Source organism: Thermoascus crustaceus (genome assembly GCF_041956765.1).
Source record: "Thermoascus crustaceus strain CBS 181.67 unplaced genomic scaffold VTN00scaffold_2, whole genome shotgun sequence".
Classification (NCBI taxonomy): domain Eukaryota; kingdom Fungi; phylum Ascomycota; class Eurotiomycetes; order Eurotiales; family Thermoascaceae; genus Thermoascus; species Thermoascus crustaceus.
In genome coordinates this window covers 1,453,308-1,469,813 of record NW_027192528.1, presented here as the reverse complement: position 1 = coordinate 1,469,813, position 16,506 = coordinate 1,453,308, and the positions used below count along the sequence as shown (strand labels likewise).

Sequence of the window (16,506 nt, the reverse complement as noted above, 5' to 3'; positions counted from 1 at the left end):
TTTATAAAAGGCTATAATGTGTAGTTAGTATTCAAGCTTACAAAATGGGATACGCCACCCATAAGCCACCTGGATGTGGGGAAAGTCGAGGAGCCCTGTAAGATCCCGTATGTACCGTTCCTAGCCTAGTCTCTTCTGGTGAATATTAGCCCATTCCAGAACAAGATCAATCGTGCATGTTCAAGAACATGCGCTGACGAATATTCCACCTATCAGGATAAGGAGACAAAAAAATAAAGAGAGCGTGGCTAGATCCAAACAAGACAGGGATGTGGGGAAATTTTCAACCCCATAATCCTAGGGTATCTATCTTATGCCTCCTTCAGTTACTAGGAGTTAGTTGCTGGCTGGGTTAGATAGTTAGAGATAGATATCTGGGATCTCGATTGATATACATACAAGTTCTGAGAACAGTCCATGTAGTAGCATACACGTATCATCAGTATTAAGAAGAAATCAAATCCAAAAATAGCACATATAGACCATCGAGACCGTCCTTCCTAAATCGAACGGAAACAATCGCGGTATCCGTCCCTCCATATACAATATGGGAAAAGACGACATCGAAGAACTTGGACAGGTGATAGAAGCCTAGTCCATGGGACAATATTCTCCTTCACCACTCTCCCAACAAAGTCGACTTCAGCTTGATACTAAAAATAGAGATCGGGTATGCCTTATCTGTTCAGTAGCAGAGTATCAGGGGCAGATTCTAATAACATGCTAAAAATATGATGGTGTGAGCAGGCAAAAGTAGTCTGAATGTCCACAGATCTGCTTTGATTTTCTCTCTAATACCAACCGTTTGTTCAGTCATGAGCCAGCCTCAGCTATCCGCTGAAGTCCGATATGCAGGGATATTCCTTGCCATCACCGGACAATAGTTCCGCGATCTGGATCTTTGGTTAGAACAACGTGGTCGGATCATCGAAGATGATTGTTGCGTCCATCCTCAACATCTCGATGGTACCATTTCCGGTATCATCGGGAGCACCATCTACACGGAGCGCAGCGCACCGAGATGCCTTCCGGGCCTCGCCACAACCATGGCTCTGAATGCTTGTTTGATTATCACGTGTGCTTTTGAGGGTAATCCTGCACGAGAAATGTCCAGGCGGACCAGAGCAAAATCATTCTGCACGCTATTCCTGGGTGGAGATGGACATTGTAGATCACGTCTGTGCCCGAGCTGTATCAAATTCCGCCATTGAAATCGGTTCTTTAGTTAAGCACGTGTCGTGTCACAAACCTCAGGCCAAGATTAACCATTAATCCGAGTTACAATAAAACCTTTTGTCACAGTAAATACAATCACTAATAACCTGTCATGCGTGTTATTCCGGCAAACTCGGCAGATGCAGTCAGGACCTGATCCCGCTGACACATTCTGACAGTTTTTGCCGCTCCGATTACGGATACGGCAAAGCTCTTCGTATACCTAGGTACAGTACCTTTCCCGAACTTTTGCCGGATACCTAGAATGCCCTACAATCAAAGCAGGGATACATCATTCTGCAGACGACGCCACCTGCTCTGGTGGGACTCGGGGAAGAGGAGTGCTGTATATAAGAAATTGTGATGTACAATGCGGGGTCAACTGCATTTCTTCAGCTAGCTTCGTCACATGGGTCACTAGTATGACCTTATCAAGACATGAGTAGCCTGAGCGAGAATCTGCCAGATCTTTTGAAGGATACCGAGATGGATTGTGTAGGAGGTCGTACAGAGGGCTCTGCGGGGTCGGATGGGTCGAAGTGGGACTTGCTGCATAGGGATGAAGTGACATCGTCGCCACTGGTATCTGCAGGTTGACAAAATCTTGCAGGGCTGAACAATGTGGGGTCCTTTCTAAGCAGGTGATGTATCCAAGGGGAAAACTTGATACTCACTTTGCATGGCTCTTAGACTCCTGTATTCCACTAAAAAGGGAAGGTTGACCAGAGGAAACGGCTGCTTGATCAATTACCGGACACTCCGATAAACTGGCCAAGCAAACACGTCGAGAATGAAACGCCCAACTAGACAACAAACGAGAAATCGGGCCAAGAATTACCGACAAGGTTTATCCAACGAGAAGGCCGATCGTGGGCTGCAGGAATAAACTTAAGCTTCATACCTGTTATCCAGAGCGTCGGGACGGCCGTCGAGCGTCGACAGAAGGCAAAAAGGTAAAAGAAACTGGCATCCAGGCATGGATCGAACGACAATGAGCTTCTAGGATCCCTTTTCGTGCGCCGGTCGAGACGAGAGATGGATCGAGCGCGCGAAGGGGCAGAAGACCGTGGACTTGTTCGACAGCTCGTTCGACGTCCCCGGTCGTCGCTGATCAAGGGGTCTCCAGATTCCAAAAATCGACGCTGCGCATGACATCCCTAGCCAATAGCCGCCGGGGATCGTGGTATTTCTGCAGCATGGAGGCTGCGGCAGCCACAGGCTACCCAGGGCCAGCAATCAAGCACCGTCGACTCGTCGAGCGTATCTTGGATCGTGCATGGCGATCAGGTACGATCACAGGCGTTGCGACCCAGCCTGATTGGGGTCCGTCCGGAGCGGCTGAACGCAGCGGCGACGTCTCCAGCTTGGCGCAGCACCATAAGAAAATCGTCTCGATCACGTTCGAGAGAGCATGCGCCAGACAGCTGTGCAGGTATCCAGAGGCAAACGGATCGGGTCTGTCGAGAACGAGGGTGGAGAGACAGCAAGATGACGAATCAGCCAAACACGGAGATGGCCCAGCCACACACGGGGCCGTCAGAACAGACGATGGATCCCACAGTCCAACAAGAGACTAGATCGGATGGCCCACGACGATGTTTCACGGCGTCCTGTCGCGGTGCTCCGCAGTGGAAGACCGTCGAGGCCGCGGGCGATACGCCGCGCAGCGGTTCTTCCGGAGCGAATAATCGATCTGTACAATGATAGAAAAAACGCCGTCAAGCGTCGTAGATGAGGCTTGAGCCTTTGCCCCAGAGCCACGAGTCGTCCTGTGCACTTAAAAAACGCCGTGGCGAATTCTCGACGCGATGGATCAGTCGGGCCAGTTGCTGCTAAAGTCGCCAGACCACACGGAGCGCGCGCTGCGGTCGTTCAGCTGGCGTCTCCAAGGAGACCAGAGTGTCGCGATACCGCCTACTCCATCTCGTTCTCGACTTTTTTTTCTCCTCAAAGCCGCGGCGCATCCTCTCGCGCGAACACGCCACCGCTTTCAGATGCGAAGGCGAAGACATGGAGTAGAAGTCAAACAGGCGTAGACTGCCCGTACCCGACCCCTTTCCCGTTCGAGTATCCAGGCTAAACCACCCCTTTGATATATAAATCTTCCAACGTCCTGCTCCGCGTGGGCAACGTGCTTTACTGTCCGTTATTAATACTATTCTCTTTGTCACTCGACCGGTCTTCTAATCTCATCTCATCCTGCCCCAGCCCTTCCCTTGTTCTCACCATCCATCTTGCTCTCGTTACGGGACGCCTTTGCAACCGCATCCGGCGCCACGGCGCTTTACTCTTCTATTCCATTTTCAGTGCTGACCCCTTTGCTGCATTCGACACCGCTATTGCCGGATATTCATCTTTACTCCTGTATGACTGTGTTAAGTGTCCGAGCTTGACTGTCTCAAATAGTTTCCGCCTCGTCTCGCGGGTCAATTGTCAGCCTCATTTTAATCGACCACACAAGGAGGCCCCAAGTCCATCACGGGGCCGTCAGGCTTACCTATTAATCCTCGGGCCCCAACGCACGGTGCAGAGCCCGTGGATGCTGGCTGCAAGCTGCCTTCCTACGAGAAACTTCTGTCATTCTGCTGCGAACGCGTGGAATTGTTTAGCCCCGTTGCAGGGCTGGTCGGGGAGATAGTGGGAATCTCCAAGAGATCAAGCACGAGGAGGAAGGGCTGAGACCCCAAAAAGATAGGTAAAGATGCCTCCAGACCGGTCATCCTTCACAGCGTTGAACCTCCCTCCAACATTCTCCCTACCGCAATGCATGGACTACTTCACCCTCGCCGCGGGACCGAACACCGACCTCTGGCGCAAGCCGCCCAACGGAGACACATCTACCGCTCCGATCGTATATACTTCGCTGCGACACCCGTTTGTCGTAGCTGAAGTTACGGTCACCGCGGACTGGGAGATGGAATGGGACCAAGGCGGCCTGGTCATCTTCGCGGGTGCTGCGCCAGGGCAGTCACTGCCACCTGAGACTACCACGCCCCAAGCCACGTCAGGCATTCGTTCATCTGGCCGACAGATCTGGAATCAGACGACGCCGCGATCTTGCAAATGGGTTAAGGCCGGGATGGAGTTCTGCTCAGGCACCGTCAATGCGTCGTCCGTCAGCGCGACCGCCGACGGCGCAGACTGGTGCCTGTCACCTCTCGCCCTACCGAACCTCCCGACAGCCATCACGTCGCTGCGCATCAAGCTTGAGCGGATCGGCCACTCGCTCTGGATCTGGTACCAGATCCCCTCTGTCTCGCCGTTTGCGGTGACTCCGGGAGCCGTTGGCAGCACGTGGAAGAAGCTGCGGGAGGTGACATGGTTCTTCTACGGCGTCGAGGACAAGTTTGTCCACGTTGGCGTATACGCGAGTCGCCCAGCAAATGTGTCGAGGGGCAGTACGATGTGGGAGACCATGAACGGGCCTCGATTGGATGGCACGGTGAACGGGGGAGCTGGAGATGGACTTGTTGTTGAGTTCGAGGATTTGGAGATCTTCTGATTGATATGGTAATTCTTCCATTCGTTTCCATCCGTTGGATTTGAACATATTTTTCCCCCTCTTTCTCCTTCGTTTCAGTTCTTCTTTGAGATGACACGATCTATTATTTTTATTTTATGACTTCGTTGATTCTTCGACTCCCATTCCTGTGTAGACATGGCGACAGTTGATGCACACCGGCCTTCTTCGCTATTATGCCAGCTGTTTTAGTATTTAAGCACCTATGTATGCTTTTTGTGTTTGTCTGTCAACCCATGGTGTTTGAATCTTCCATAAATAAGTCAGAGATTCAGGCTTATCTATTTCCCTTCCCTGCTGTCATATGAGTTGTATTTACTTACGCAATTGTGATGATAGCGACGGCCGCGTACTAATGTACCTATTCCTTGCACCATTGACCCCAGAGGTGCATTATCCAAGCCACCTAGGCATTTATCCCCCTGATGTTGAATATTTCTTCAGGTATACGCACATGCATGCGTCCTGCCTCAGTGGGGTACAGAGGGGTTCCGTTTCCGGCTCATCCTGGAATACGACCTGGAGGCCGGCACAGACATTTAGAATGCTCTAGGACGGTCCGGCCTTGCCGCTGACAGATATCGAGGCGCAGCTTTGGATGTTTTCTAGTAGTAAATCGATCGAGAAGCCACAACTCAGGCCAGGTGCTAAGGCTAGATGCATACTTACGCACGGCCTGCAGCTAGGTATGTACAATGCGCTGTAAATAGGCCCATCGTGCAGTTAGGTACCTAGCTAAGTACGCAACTACTGGGGACTTGGCTAATTACTTAGCTCCTTGCATATATTTCAAGTCTTAGGTGCTAAGGTTGTATTTTCCAATCCAATGGCCGGCCGGCCCGAACCCGATTCGAACCCCAGCCAGTACCACATTCGGTACTACCTCCATGCACCCATTTTCGCGCCAACTCATCTCACATCTTCAGCCTCAGTCGCAACTCCGATCGTGTACAGGTGTGCACTGTCGATCTGCTGTGGCTTATCTTATATTTTATTCGTTACGTTTCCACCCCCGCCAGCACCGCACCTGCTGCACCGCCTCAATTGCGGAGTACGGAGTTAAGGTAGTCAATTCAGCAGGCCGAGAACACCTGCTTGCAGACTGCAGATCTGGCCCCTCTGGATCTTTACAATAAGTGCATCTTGCCTTTTAGGAAGTAGGTACAGTACACGGTGGATCAGTCCACTTTTCTGCAGTATGCATACTGCGAGCGCCTTGATGAGGTGATACCAATTTACCTAGAACGGTAAGTGAAGGAAGGGTCCGGGCACCAGGTGCCCTTGGTGAGTAGTACCTAAGACTTTGTATAGCATCACGTGCTGATCAGTAGTTTGCTTACTTGTTCGACATTACCTTGCTCAACATTACCTTGTTCAACATTACATATTCTCTTCGTGTTCCCATCACTGGGTCAGCTGGGTTGTGACATTAAGTACTACTTACCTGGTCCCAGAGTGGGCTCTGGGAAAAAACTGTTTAAATAGTACTGAATGTTTGGGTTTAGACATACACCGTCTTTTTTCCTTTTTTCCTTTTTTTCTTTTTTCCTCACCATTAATCGTTTCGAAATTCATTTGATTTTTGTAGTACTCTCCAGTTCATTCTCTCTACTTTAGAACAGGAAAGAACACCTGGAAACATTGTATCCCAAAAGCAACATGGCAAGATTAAGAGCAGAAATCATTATCTTGCTTGGATTATTAGCGCTAACCAACTTGACTACTGCCATCAACGCAACTCGGTCAAGGTAAACACACCTAGTGCTTCATATAGGCTGATCTTTACACCAGCAACCCCACACGATGTCTTGGTCCCATCGTTCAACTAGGTTGTAAGTACCTAATCTTGCTGACATAGTGGTCTCCTACACAGCTTCCCTAACAACAGCAAGACCGCACTCCCAGCCATATGCTCCGACCCACAACCTGACGACTGCAGCTTCTACCCCCTCTGCCTCGAGTCCCGCTACCATTGCGGACCCTGCGGCTACCCTCTCCACTACGGCCTCGAAGGATGCCAGGCATTTTGGGAGCAGCGAGACAAGCTGAGTCCCGAGGGCCAGGACTGGATGTTGAAGACGGTGCTCTGTCTGCAGCGGAAACTGGTTCCGTATGCTGCCGTTGATGGTGGCCCCCAGGAGTTTATAGGTACTACCACTTGCGACGCGTTGAAGGAATACGCGTTAAGCACGCATCCCGGGTGCTATATTGAGAGTGGGGTCTGCACGCTTCCGCCGTCGGATTGGGTGGCGATCGTGGATATCATCGGCATCGAAGCGTTTGGCGACCTTGATGTGTTGAAAGCTGCCCTTGAGACGATGGAGGGGTGTTTGGAGTTTGATTTTTGACTTGTCGCAAGGGGGATTTTTTAGATAGGGTGATAAAGGCGAGCATGATATGACAAGCATGATGAAGTAGAACGACAATGTATATTATATATATAATTTTTTAAGAATACAACTGATCTTAGGATGTAATTTTGACAGAATCAACGTCATACATAATAAGATGGTAATCGCGCGGTGAAGGTGTCGCAACAGGCCTCATCTCTACGGATGGAGAACGTGTCGACCTTGATGAGATGACAATAAGAAATAAACGCAAGAATTCAAAAATATTCTGAGCGTTTGGAAGACTTCCGTGGATGAGGTGACCAGGAAACTTGAAAATGTCGTGATGAGATAACGATTGGAGCAGGTATAGTTGCTTGGGGATATAGACAGATGGTCCTGCAAAAAGGAATTATGTAACTTTTATAAGGCATTTGCTGCTGGGAAATAATAATAAAAAAATCACCTTCATTTTATCTTGTGGAATAAAAGGGATATTTCTTCACCATTCTGGGGGGGAGGAATCCTGCAAATGGGGCCTTGTAAGACACAGCTTCAGCAACACATCGGCTACTCGCCCCCGGAGCAGAACTCATGAGCTTGTTTGCAGCTTCCCACCAGTGCAACTTCGTCGCTAGTCTCGTCAAAGATGCGTAAGAGAGTGTGTGAGAAATGAAGGAAATACAATCCGGCCTTGAAGGAATAGAATCTAGAGCAGATCTCTGAAGACACCGTACACCCGCTGCACGTAGTCGCGCATGTTCCAGCTCGTTGAGAAATGACGCACCATCTGCGCTCCACTATGTCCCTCGTGATCAACAAACGGGGAATTCTTTTTATAATTCATTCACGATAAGGACGTATCTAAGCAAAGACGAGATGAATCGGAGTAACTGCTCAATTGGGAATTTCTTGAAATGTTCCAACAACCCACCCCCCACTGGAGATGCATAAGACGGTGGATATCGATCAGGTTTTGTAGGAACTCGCCTTGCTCGTTTATTTATTTTATTTTTTTTTCCTTCGGCATTTCGATGGCATGTTGCAGACCAGAGTTATGAATGACATGACATGAGCTAGTCAATACCAGGATGGCGGTCATTCATGCCCAGATTGCTTTTTGTTCAAGAAATAGTGTGACCCCCACAACGTATGTAGATCCTCTTCTTTTGGCAGTCGCCTGAGATTTGGGCCATATTCACATGTCTAAGTACTATCTCCTTCAGCCCCTTATGATAGCAAATCTCTATTCTCAATTTCTAAAGCGCTCTACTTACCTAATATACTGTTTCCATCATCCGTCGAACGTCAATTGAATTTTGTCTATCTATAAAGGTCATCATCGTTGTAAAAAAAGCAATTGTCTCCTTTTTTTCATTACGCAAGCTGTTGATCCTTGCTTCTGCTTTGGGGGCGAATATTGCCAAGGTCCCAGCCGCCTGAAACAAAGGAATTGGACCTGGTGTGTCAGGACGCCACCAACAGGTACACCGGCGATGCAGTGTTGCACAGCATTTTACCGATGCAGTGGTAGCTACTTAGGTACCCTGCCCTATTCCAAATACCGGCATCCCGGGAAAAAATCACCTAGCCTTGCTTAACACAGGGATAGCTTATTGTGGACAAGGGGCGTTGAGGCCGGGGGGCTGTGGTTGCAAGCCCATGCTCTTGTTAGCTCGGCCCTAAACACACGTGGAAAAAAAGAAGGTTTCTTTCATCCTTCGAAGAAAGCCTATATCAGACAAAGAACACAGCAGATTATTTGGAAGCCACCGTCAAAACTACTGCAGTAGATGCATGGGATTCTGGTCCTCCTAAACGAGACTTATGTGGAAATGTTCTGATGCCCACGAGCTGCAATGTCGATCTTTTTTTTGAAGATTAGACTTTTGTTTGAGGTCACAGTGGCGAGGACGTTCACAAATTTGGATTGTTTCGATTACTGGTATCGGAAGAGTCGACGGAGGTTCGTAACTGATCTAGGCACGTATCTGCAAATTTTCAATCAAATTGCTCTCACTGCTGTCCGATACCAAATTTGAAAAGTCACCTGTCGCAGAATTAATTCAGGAAAACTTCAGCTTCAAATAAGCTATTGCGGTAGAATGCCAAGCATACATCCATGTTCCAGGTTCCATGTGGTGCCAAAAGTTCTGTGCATTTTTGCAACGCATGTATCATCAGGCAAGGATACTACTTCTATTTTTTCCCCTGTCTGGAGAATCATAATACGTCTTCTTGGTAAAAATTTTCCTCAAAGATCTTCCAATACTCGAGATGCAATTATCCAATAACGGATAAGCAGTGTTACGCATACAACGGGGTAGTATTCTCTGACAGCCGCGTCAGCATGGATGCCCAATTGACGGACCAAAAGCCCGTCATGTAAATCTTACATGCCTTCCAGACTCGCTTCTATGTACTTGTTACGCAGTGTAACTTTGTAATTATAATCTGCTATTTTGGAGCAGAACAGACGGATTGTGCTTAGGCTACGAATTTATTCCCAGGGGCTTATGCCTTACACGCACTGGAAAGTCTCTCAGTTCGACGAATTTCAAGAATTTACATCAAAGCCTTGTAGTTTAAGGAGAGTATGTAGTTAGTTACAATTCCAGCTTGATAGAAAGACATCTCCATCCATCGTCCCCAATTCAATCCAAACTCGGCCGAGGAAATAGGCAGGTATGTCGCGAGTGAGGCGAGTGGACAGTAACTGCCTATCAATTACTCTCAATTGGCATCCGCGTCAGAGTCGTAGAGATCGTACATTTGCGTTCGTGAAGTTTGTTCCCTCTTCTCAGAGGTGTCGTAGAGGTCGTTTTACTGCTCGTTCGGGAGTTCCTCTGTCTTTTCAGAGGCAAGTTTGTACATGTACTCCTTGGCACGCTTGTCAAGGCTGATGTCGATATCCTCTCCCTCCGCCTTCTCAGAGTTGAGCTTGTACATGTACTCCTTGGCGCGCTTGTCGAGGCTGTCGTCAACGGTCTTCTCAGAGGCGAGTTTGTACATGTACTCCTTGGCCGGGAGAGGCTCGCGCTTGTCAAGGCTGTCGCTAGCACTTAAACAAGTCAACATGGGGACCCTTGGTGGACAAAACACGTTAACCAAACACGGGGATTGAAGGGGTCCTTACCCTGGAACAGCTGCAGCTGCAGTAGCTGAAAGAAGAGAGGCGATCGCCAGGGTGGAAAGCGCAAACAGCTTCATCGTGAGAGGGATTTCCTTTTATCTTTAGACAAGCTGTCGAGATGAAGGAATGGTTTGGTGAATAGGGAAGGTAGAATGGGGAAGGGAGAAGCGAGAAGACGGAGGTGAGAGCTGAGAGGCGAAAGGTGAGAAGCAAGAAGGAAGAAGGAAGAAGCGAGAAAGATCTATGGGTTTTATGTAGAGGAGGAAGGAGGAGGGAGCCGACATTCACCTACACAGCACCTTCCTGCAATGGATATTCACAGCATGACATCAGGAAAGTGAATGAACTAGCCGACAAACCTGCCTGATGACAAATAACTGATGATGATCTCCGAGGCGTTGAGCATACACAGTCTTAGTTACTGGCCTATCCATTTATTTTTAACTTGCCATGTGGTTGTCGGTGGCGTTGCAGTCCTTTGTGTTGGGTTGACGCTTTGCCCTTACCGGTGATAACTTAAGAGTTCAACTTCCGGAACCCTCCAGGCTCTCTGTACCAGCTTTTTGGTATACCTTGATTGGTATTATCTATTACCGTTACCTTTTAATGTTTGTCATTATATAGGCTAGGTCTAATTGCATGAGTCTCGTGTGGTTAGTCCAAGTAGTAGGAAGGAGGATGATAGGCTAAGCCTCCATAGAGGAATTAGCCGAAGGAAATATGGCCAAGGCGAACGTAGGCGATAATTAGATGGCTTCAAGAGATACAAATGGTAGAGATACGGTTATTCAGTAATCCGGAGCTCCATGTTCACCTTCATTCTCCCATAACCCAACGAGATGTCCTGGAGATTCCTAGTACATACCACCGTAAAGAAGGCCCAATGACAACCATGCCATAGTTGAGCGTGATCTACATAATGACGAAAAGAATCGATCTTGAAGTACCTGTTGAAAGACTCCCTTCGAGAACCATAATTCCCAAGCGATTCTCCGAACATCCCCGTCAATTCCACGCTATGACCTCCGGTGACTAGGCCACACGTCTCACTACACTAGAAGCAGCGAAGAACTTTTCTTTCAAAGTTCGACTGGTGCTAAAATTCTGCCTCTATCTCTTATTCGTTCGGGTTATCTACTGGCCTTTTCAGCTTCACCTTCTGCTTGGAAGGCCTCATATTGGCGTGGCTGAGCTAGGTCCAATACTCCTCAGCCTTAACAGGGTTACGATAACTTAAACTTGAATGAAACAATAGTTCACTCAGTTATCTGTGAAACACTGCCAAGAGGATCAGCATTCACTTAGAGTGAAGGTGTCAATGACTCCTGTTCAACGCAGGAGATGGCGTAGCATACCTACCGTTTAGTGCATGAGACGATCGATCTTCGATCCACACGAGTCAGTATGGCAAAATATTGGATGATTTATCCTTTATCCTGAGAAAGCTTATGGAGCTCACCACGTTTTGCTCTCTAGATAGCCGTAGTCGAACAGGTAGCTGGCGGATAATACGCGATGTCTCGGTATCGATACGCGAAAACCCCTTTATACTGTTTGGCGGTTCTACCAACAAATTATTCTTGCATAGAGATCGAATTCACTTTGTCGGGAGCCAGATTCACCCGGTGCAGGCTCGCCTATATCGCTCTACAAGCCAACCTTCTTCCTGCTTCCCACAACAACTCAGTCCACATTCATATTCCCTTCACACCGAGACACTGCAATGGAGAAATCTTCGAGCCTGCTCCCTATCTCGGAAAACTCGTCAAACATGTCTCCCTCGCATGACAGTGATGGAGAGCCTCTTCTCGAGGATAACGGTGAATCCAGGACAACGGGATATTCTAAGCGTCCAAGTCTATGCCTTTGGATACTCCAGTTCCTTATCCTGATTTCCTCGGCTGGCCTTTTCTTCTCGGGACTAGCTCGAAGGGCGCCTACGGATAAGGAGTGTGCTGCTCAACTGTCCGCATACTGTATGTCCTATATATAACGTGTTGTACTTTCGCAGGTGAAAAGCCCACGCTGACAGCGACAATAGCCCCAGCGATAGAGGCAGTCGAATATGAAACGATCAAGTTACGGGGTGCACTACACGACCAAAATCCATTCAGAGGACCTCCAAGCCCAGCAATTGATGCTGCATGGCAAGAGATTCTGAATAGTAAGTACGCCTGTGTTAACACTATGGAGACGATTCGAGTTCACACTCTAGTAGTGTCAGAAATCAAACTCGATCCTCGTGACATGCCCCTCTTGAAGAAGCCGTTGACACAAGCAAAGTATCCTGACGATGAAGGTGGCTGGTATATTGGTATCTTGGAAGTTACCCATCAGGTACCGTCTTCACTGTTATTGATTTCACTACAGCCGCTGACAAGAACGAAGCTCCACTGCGTCAACTTGATACGACAATATACGTATCTTGACTACTACTCCAGGCCTGAAAACCGGCCTGTCGCTTTCGGCGATAAAAATCAGACTCTTCGGCTCCATATTGGTACGTCATTTTTATCTATTGCTTTCAGGATGCCACTGCCCCCGAATTAGCAACAGAAAAAGCTGACTCCAATAAACAAAGACCATTGTATCGATATGCTGCGGCAGGTCGTTCAGTGCAACGGAGACGTTGGAATCGTCACCAGCAGCTGGGTCAAAGGGCACGATGGACCTTACCCTGACTTCAGTGTATGGCATAAATGCCGTAGATGGCAGCCTTTGATGGATTACACAGTTAAACACAAGGTCGACCATGATCTTGTCATGGCAGACGACGCGTTCGTGCTCCCACACCCACCCTGCCAGAACGCAACTCCGGAGGAGGTCTGCCCATAGGCTTTGATGCGTCACGAATGTGTTTACGGAAAAGTGGATGCTAATGACAGAGGTCGGATCCCATACGTTTACGGAGCAAGCTGAGTAGATCTCATTGACAGTTCAGGCTCTAATGTTTCCTATTGATTTTCACAGCGCGTAGCATACATCTGTAGATAAATACCTAGCTTTGATAGTCGATATCCCGTAAAGAATTGAACGTGTTTAGATACCCGCGTTTTAAGTCTTCCCGGTCGGTACTAGGTACTAGTAGTCAGGGGGTTCACCGTACACATAGATGCGAGTGACAACGTCACCAAGACGCCTTCGTGTCCTCAACTCCCTTACATTCTCAAAATCAACTCTTATTCCAATTCGATTCAGCTAGGTACCATATTTAGTACTAGGCACTCATCATGTCTCGTCGAGTTCTCCAGTCCCACTACACCAGAGACCGCACACGCAAAGGCATCGAAGACCCAGCACAAGAGGACAATCCACTTTCAAGGCTTCTCTAGCCATGCAGTGCACCTCAAAAACAGGAAGGGGGATGTGAAAAAGTGTCGTGAGATGTTGCATTCGTACAAGATCCAGAGAATAGATATTTCATGGTCACTGAGGACGCAGCGAGCACAGCCGTTACGTGAGACCTATGTCAACAGATATCGACCAGAGGATATTGACGAAGCACTCATGGACACTATAAGCGGAATGCGGTTCTTGAAGCGCGCTGAGATCCTCGGCAAGTAGGACTGTGTTTAGTATGTTTTTATATCTTGAATAAGTGTGGAAAACCTTCAAAAGCTTGAGGCATTGGCTGACATCTCCTCATGGAAAGTTTAGGGTACTATACGTCCGCCCTGAATTTCAGAGTCGATATCTCGGAATGATATTGGTGGAAGGATGTCTTCATGGGCGAACGAGCGTCTACCTGCTTAAACTGGATCAACTGAGGAGGGTCTGTGGGGGTATTTGGAGCACGGTTTTAGAGAAGTTGACAGGGGTGATAGTGACTTGGAGTTATACGGAGGATCGAAAGGCGAGTTAAGCACGTATAGTCTCTTGTTTCGAGATGCCAAAGGTTGACATCGATAAAGTCAGAATCGCAATATTCATAATAATTGTACCATTCCTAGAACCAGAAACGAATTCAAAACGGCCTGAGATATTCAACTGGGATTCGAAATGGAGGTAGTAATAGGAACAGGAATCAAAAGATCAGCAATCGAGCGGCCCATAGTTGCTGCGCCATCATCAGCAAAAATGAACGGAAATACAGAAGATTTCACCCAGCATACCTAACTTGGGGGTTAAGTTGATAACATCGATTTCAAGTTTTCCTGCTGCGCTGTAGTTCTAAAGCTGCAGATGAGGCTCAGCAATTAGCTAGGACAATCATCTCCTAGGCAGGTAACTCAGGCAGTTTCTCTGGACGCCTAACCAAGCACATGCTGCCCGAGCACATACTTAATGTCAAGGAACTTTTTTTTTTAGAACGATGGTCGGCTCTGTCGTTGGTCGAAAAAGAGTTCTGACACGGGATGACCGCAGCAACACAGACTAAGGATGAATGAGGTTCGGATCGCCGCAGGCCCTAAGGATCTTTGGGAAGTTGGGACAGTAGATAGTGTGGCTTATCGTGCTAGCGCTTCGACTTAAGATATGCGCCAAGCAGCAAGCGCTCGTAATTCAACGCTTCACCTAGTTTTCCAAGTTGCCCAAACCAATCACGACGAGGTTTGTATGTTGACTTCTGCCGGTCACCTCGTATTGTTCGCTGCAAAGACAACAAAAATAATGCAAATTATCAAGAAGAAGACTCAGCCTCGCTGGCGGCCTGGGATGATCTCCTTCACACGGGATGGATGACTTGTATTTAGAGCCTCAACGCCCGTTCGTGTTTAACTCTCGTTTTCTTCATTGTCTTTTGTTTTTTTCTTCCTGCACTGTGCTTTTCGGACTGATCTCTTCTGCTGCTGAATCTTGGGACCGCTATTGTCTTTTGCGGTCATTTGATCCATCTTGCAGACAGTTCATCCTTTAATTACTGCCATAGAGAATGGCCCCTCGTCGAGGCGGAGGCTCCTCCGGGAGCGGCAGCTCTTACTATAACGATGATTCCCCATGGAACGAGGAAGTTCCGCTCGGTGTCTATGGAGCGAGAGCGAGGATGCTCATGATAACCGCTCTGGTATTCGAGATAATAACCCTGGTCGCCTGCCTAGTGTTTCTCCTCGCTTCGTTCTTCATCAAACGATCAAAGGGTGACCCAACCGCCAACAGAGTTCCCTCCAGGTCTCTTATCTATTCGATTTTGAGCAACATAATGTGAGTACAGTTAGTCGAACTTGCGCCTTGTGAATGTTCTCGTATAAGCTTCTGGACGATAATAAAAGTACTAACAGTTGACTGCTGCAGACGTCAGATCCTCGCTATCGTGCTCCTGTTCTTCTACGTCCTTGAGGTGACGGTGAAGCAAAGCTATGTCGTCCTGCTCATGTTCTGGACCATATTTGAGCTTCTCGCACTGGTACTCATCTTCTACGTGTTCTACCGGATTCTTCACAACTACCTCGATCGACTTTACCGTGGAAGCAAGAGCTACCTCCCATTTACATATTTGCACTGGGCTATCCTGGGCGTCATCTCGGTCCTCTCCCTCGTGGAAGCCGTACTTAACATTGTCACGTTGGTTCAAGACGTGAACCGGACATATGGCAGCTTGCCGTTGATTTTATCTCTTGCCAAACTCTCCAGCGCTCGTAAGATAATTTCCTGGCTGGCTTCTTTGGAGATAATTCTCTGCTCTGTTTTTGTCGTCATCAAATCCGGTGCTCTCAAGGTCAATTCACTGGTAAGTTTCTGCATTCCACATTGTCATCATCGTCGTCATAGTCTGGTAGATACCTGTCTAACGGGACTGTTGTAACAGCTCGGATCCATATTCCTCGGCATTGGAAACTTCTTTTTCTTCTTCCTCTGCTTCTCAAACGCAATCATCGCGATGCGATACTATCTTGGAAGAAACTCTCCTCCAGATTACCTCAGCACAGCTACCTCAGTCATCTGGACCATCGGCATTGTCGGTCTCTACACTGGGATTGTCGGGTACTGTATGCTTTGGCGTAAGACCAACGCGCAGTACCACGTTCCCCCGGAGCAACAACAGCAGCAATACGCTGCTCAGCAACCCGTCCAGTACCACCAGCAGCCTGTTGGTCAGTTCCAGGCCTATCAGCCACCCATGGGCCAGTTCCAGCAGCAGCAACCGGGAATGTACCAGGTCTCGCAACCTGGTTTCGCCCCTCAGCCCACGCAGTGGCAGCAGCAACAGCAATCCCAGTACGGACAAGTTTCTCCTACAAGCCCATATCAGGAAACACGGGAAATGGGATCTGGGCCTGCGAATCAGGTTCCCCAAGGCCAGACTAGCCGGAGCCCTGGACATACACAGTAAGGGATAGTTTTGGTATCTTCCGCGTTTCTCATGGGCC

General features: G+C 48.3%; 5 protein-coding genes across 5 annotated transcripts; 4 read left to right on the top strand and 1 right to left on the bottom strand.

The window, feature by feature from the left end:
- Nucleotides 1–3,916: 3,916 nt before the first annotated feature.
- On the top strand, nt 3,917–4,717 carry VTN00DRAFT_4051 (uncharacterized protein; the record flags this gene model as incomplete). Its single annotated transcript, XM_069430437.1, has 1 exon — nt 3,917–4,717. One exon carries the CDS (start codon nt 3,917–3,919, stop codon nt 4,715–4,717), a length of 801 nt encoding a protein of 266 aa, XP_069289572.1.
- Nucleotides 4,718–5,561: 844 nt separating this feature from the next.
- VTN00DRAFT_4050 (uncharacterized protein) lies at nt 5,562–7,083 on the top strand (the record flags this gene model as incomplete). The annotated part of the gene is made up of 2 exons (XM_069430436.1): nt 5,562–5,689; nt 6,609–7,083. The coding sequence occupies 2 exons, from the start codon at nt 5,562–5,564 to the stop codon at nt 7,081–7,083; spliced, it is 603 nt and encodes a 200-aa protein (XP_069289571.1).
- A 2,805-nt stretch (nt 7,084–9,888) lies between these two features.
- On the bottom strand, nt 9,889–10,275 carry VTN00DRAFT_4049 (uncharacterized protein; the record flags this gene model as incomplete). The annotated part of the gene is made up of 2 exons (XM_069430434.1): nt 9,889–10,114; nt 10,202–10,275. 2 exons carry the CDS (start codon nt 10,273–10,275, stop codon nt 9,889–9,891), a joined length of 300 nt encoding a protein of 99 aa, XP_069289570.1.
- A 1,694-nt stretch (nt 10,276–11,969) lies between these two features.
- Nucleotides 11,970–13,033, top strand: VTN00DRAFT_4048 (uncharacterized protein; the record flags this gene model as incomplete). Its single annotated transcript, XM_069430433.1, has 5 exons — nt 11,970–12,174; nt 12,240–12,362; nt 12,417–12,535; nt 12,587–12,698; nt 12,780–13,033. The coding sequence occupies 5 exons, from the start codon at nt 11,970–11,972 to the stop codon at nt 13,031–13,033; spliced, it is 813 nt and encodes a 270-aa protein (XP_069289569.1).
- Nucleotides 13,034–15,071: 2,038 nt separating this feature from the next.
- On the top strand, nt 15,072–16,469 carry VTN00DRAFT_4047 (uncharacterized protein; the record flags this gene model as incomplete). Its single annotated transcript, XM_069430432.1, has 3 exons — nt 15,072–15,340; nt 15,431–15,866; nt 15,945–16,469. 3 exons carry the CDS (start codon nt 15,072–15,074, stop codon nt 16,467–16,469), a joined length of 1,230 nt encoding a protein of 409 aa, XP_069289568.1.
- Nucleotides 16,470–16,506: the final 37 nt, after the last annotated feature.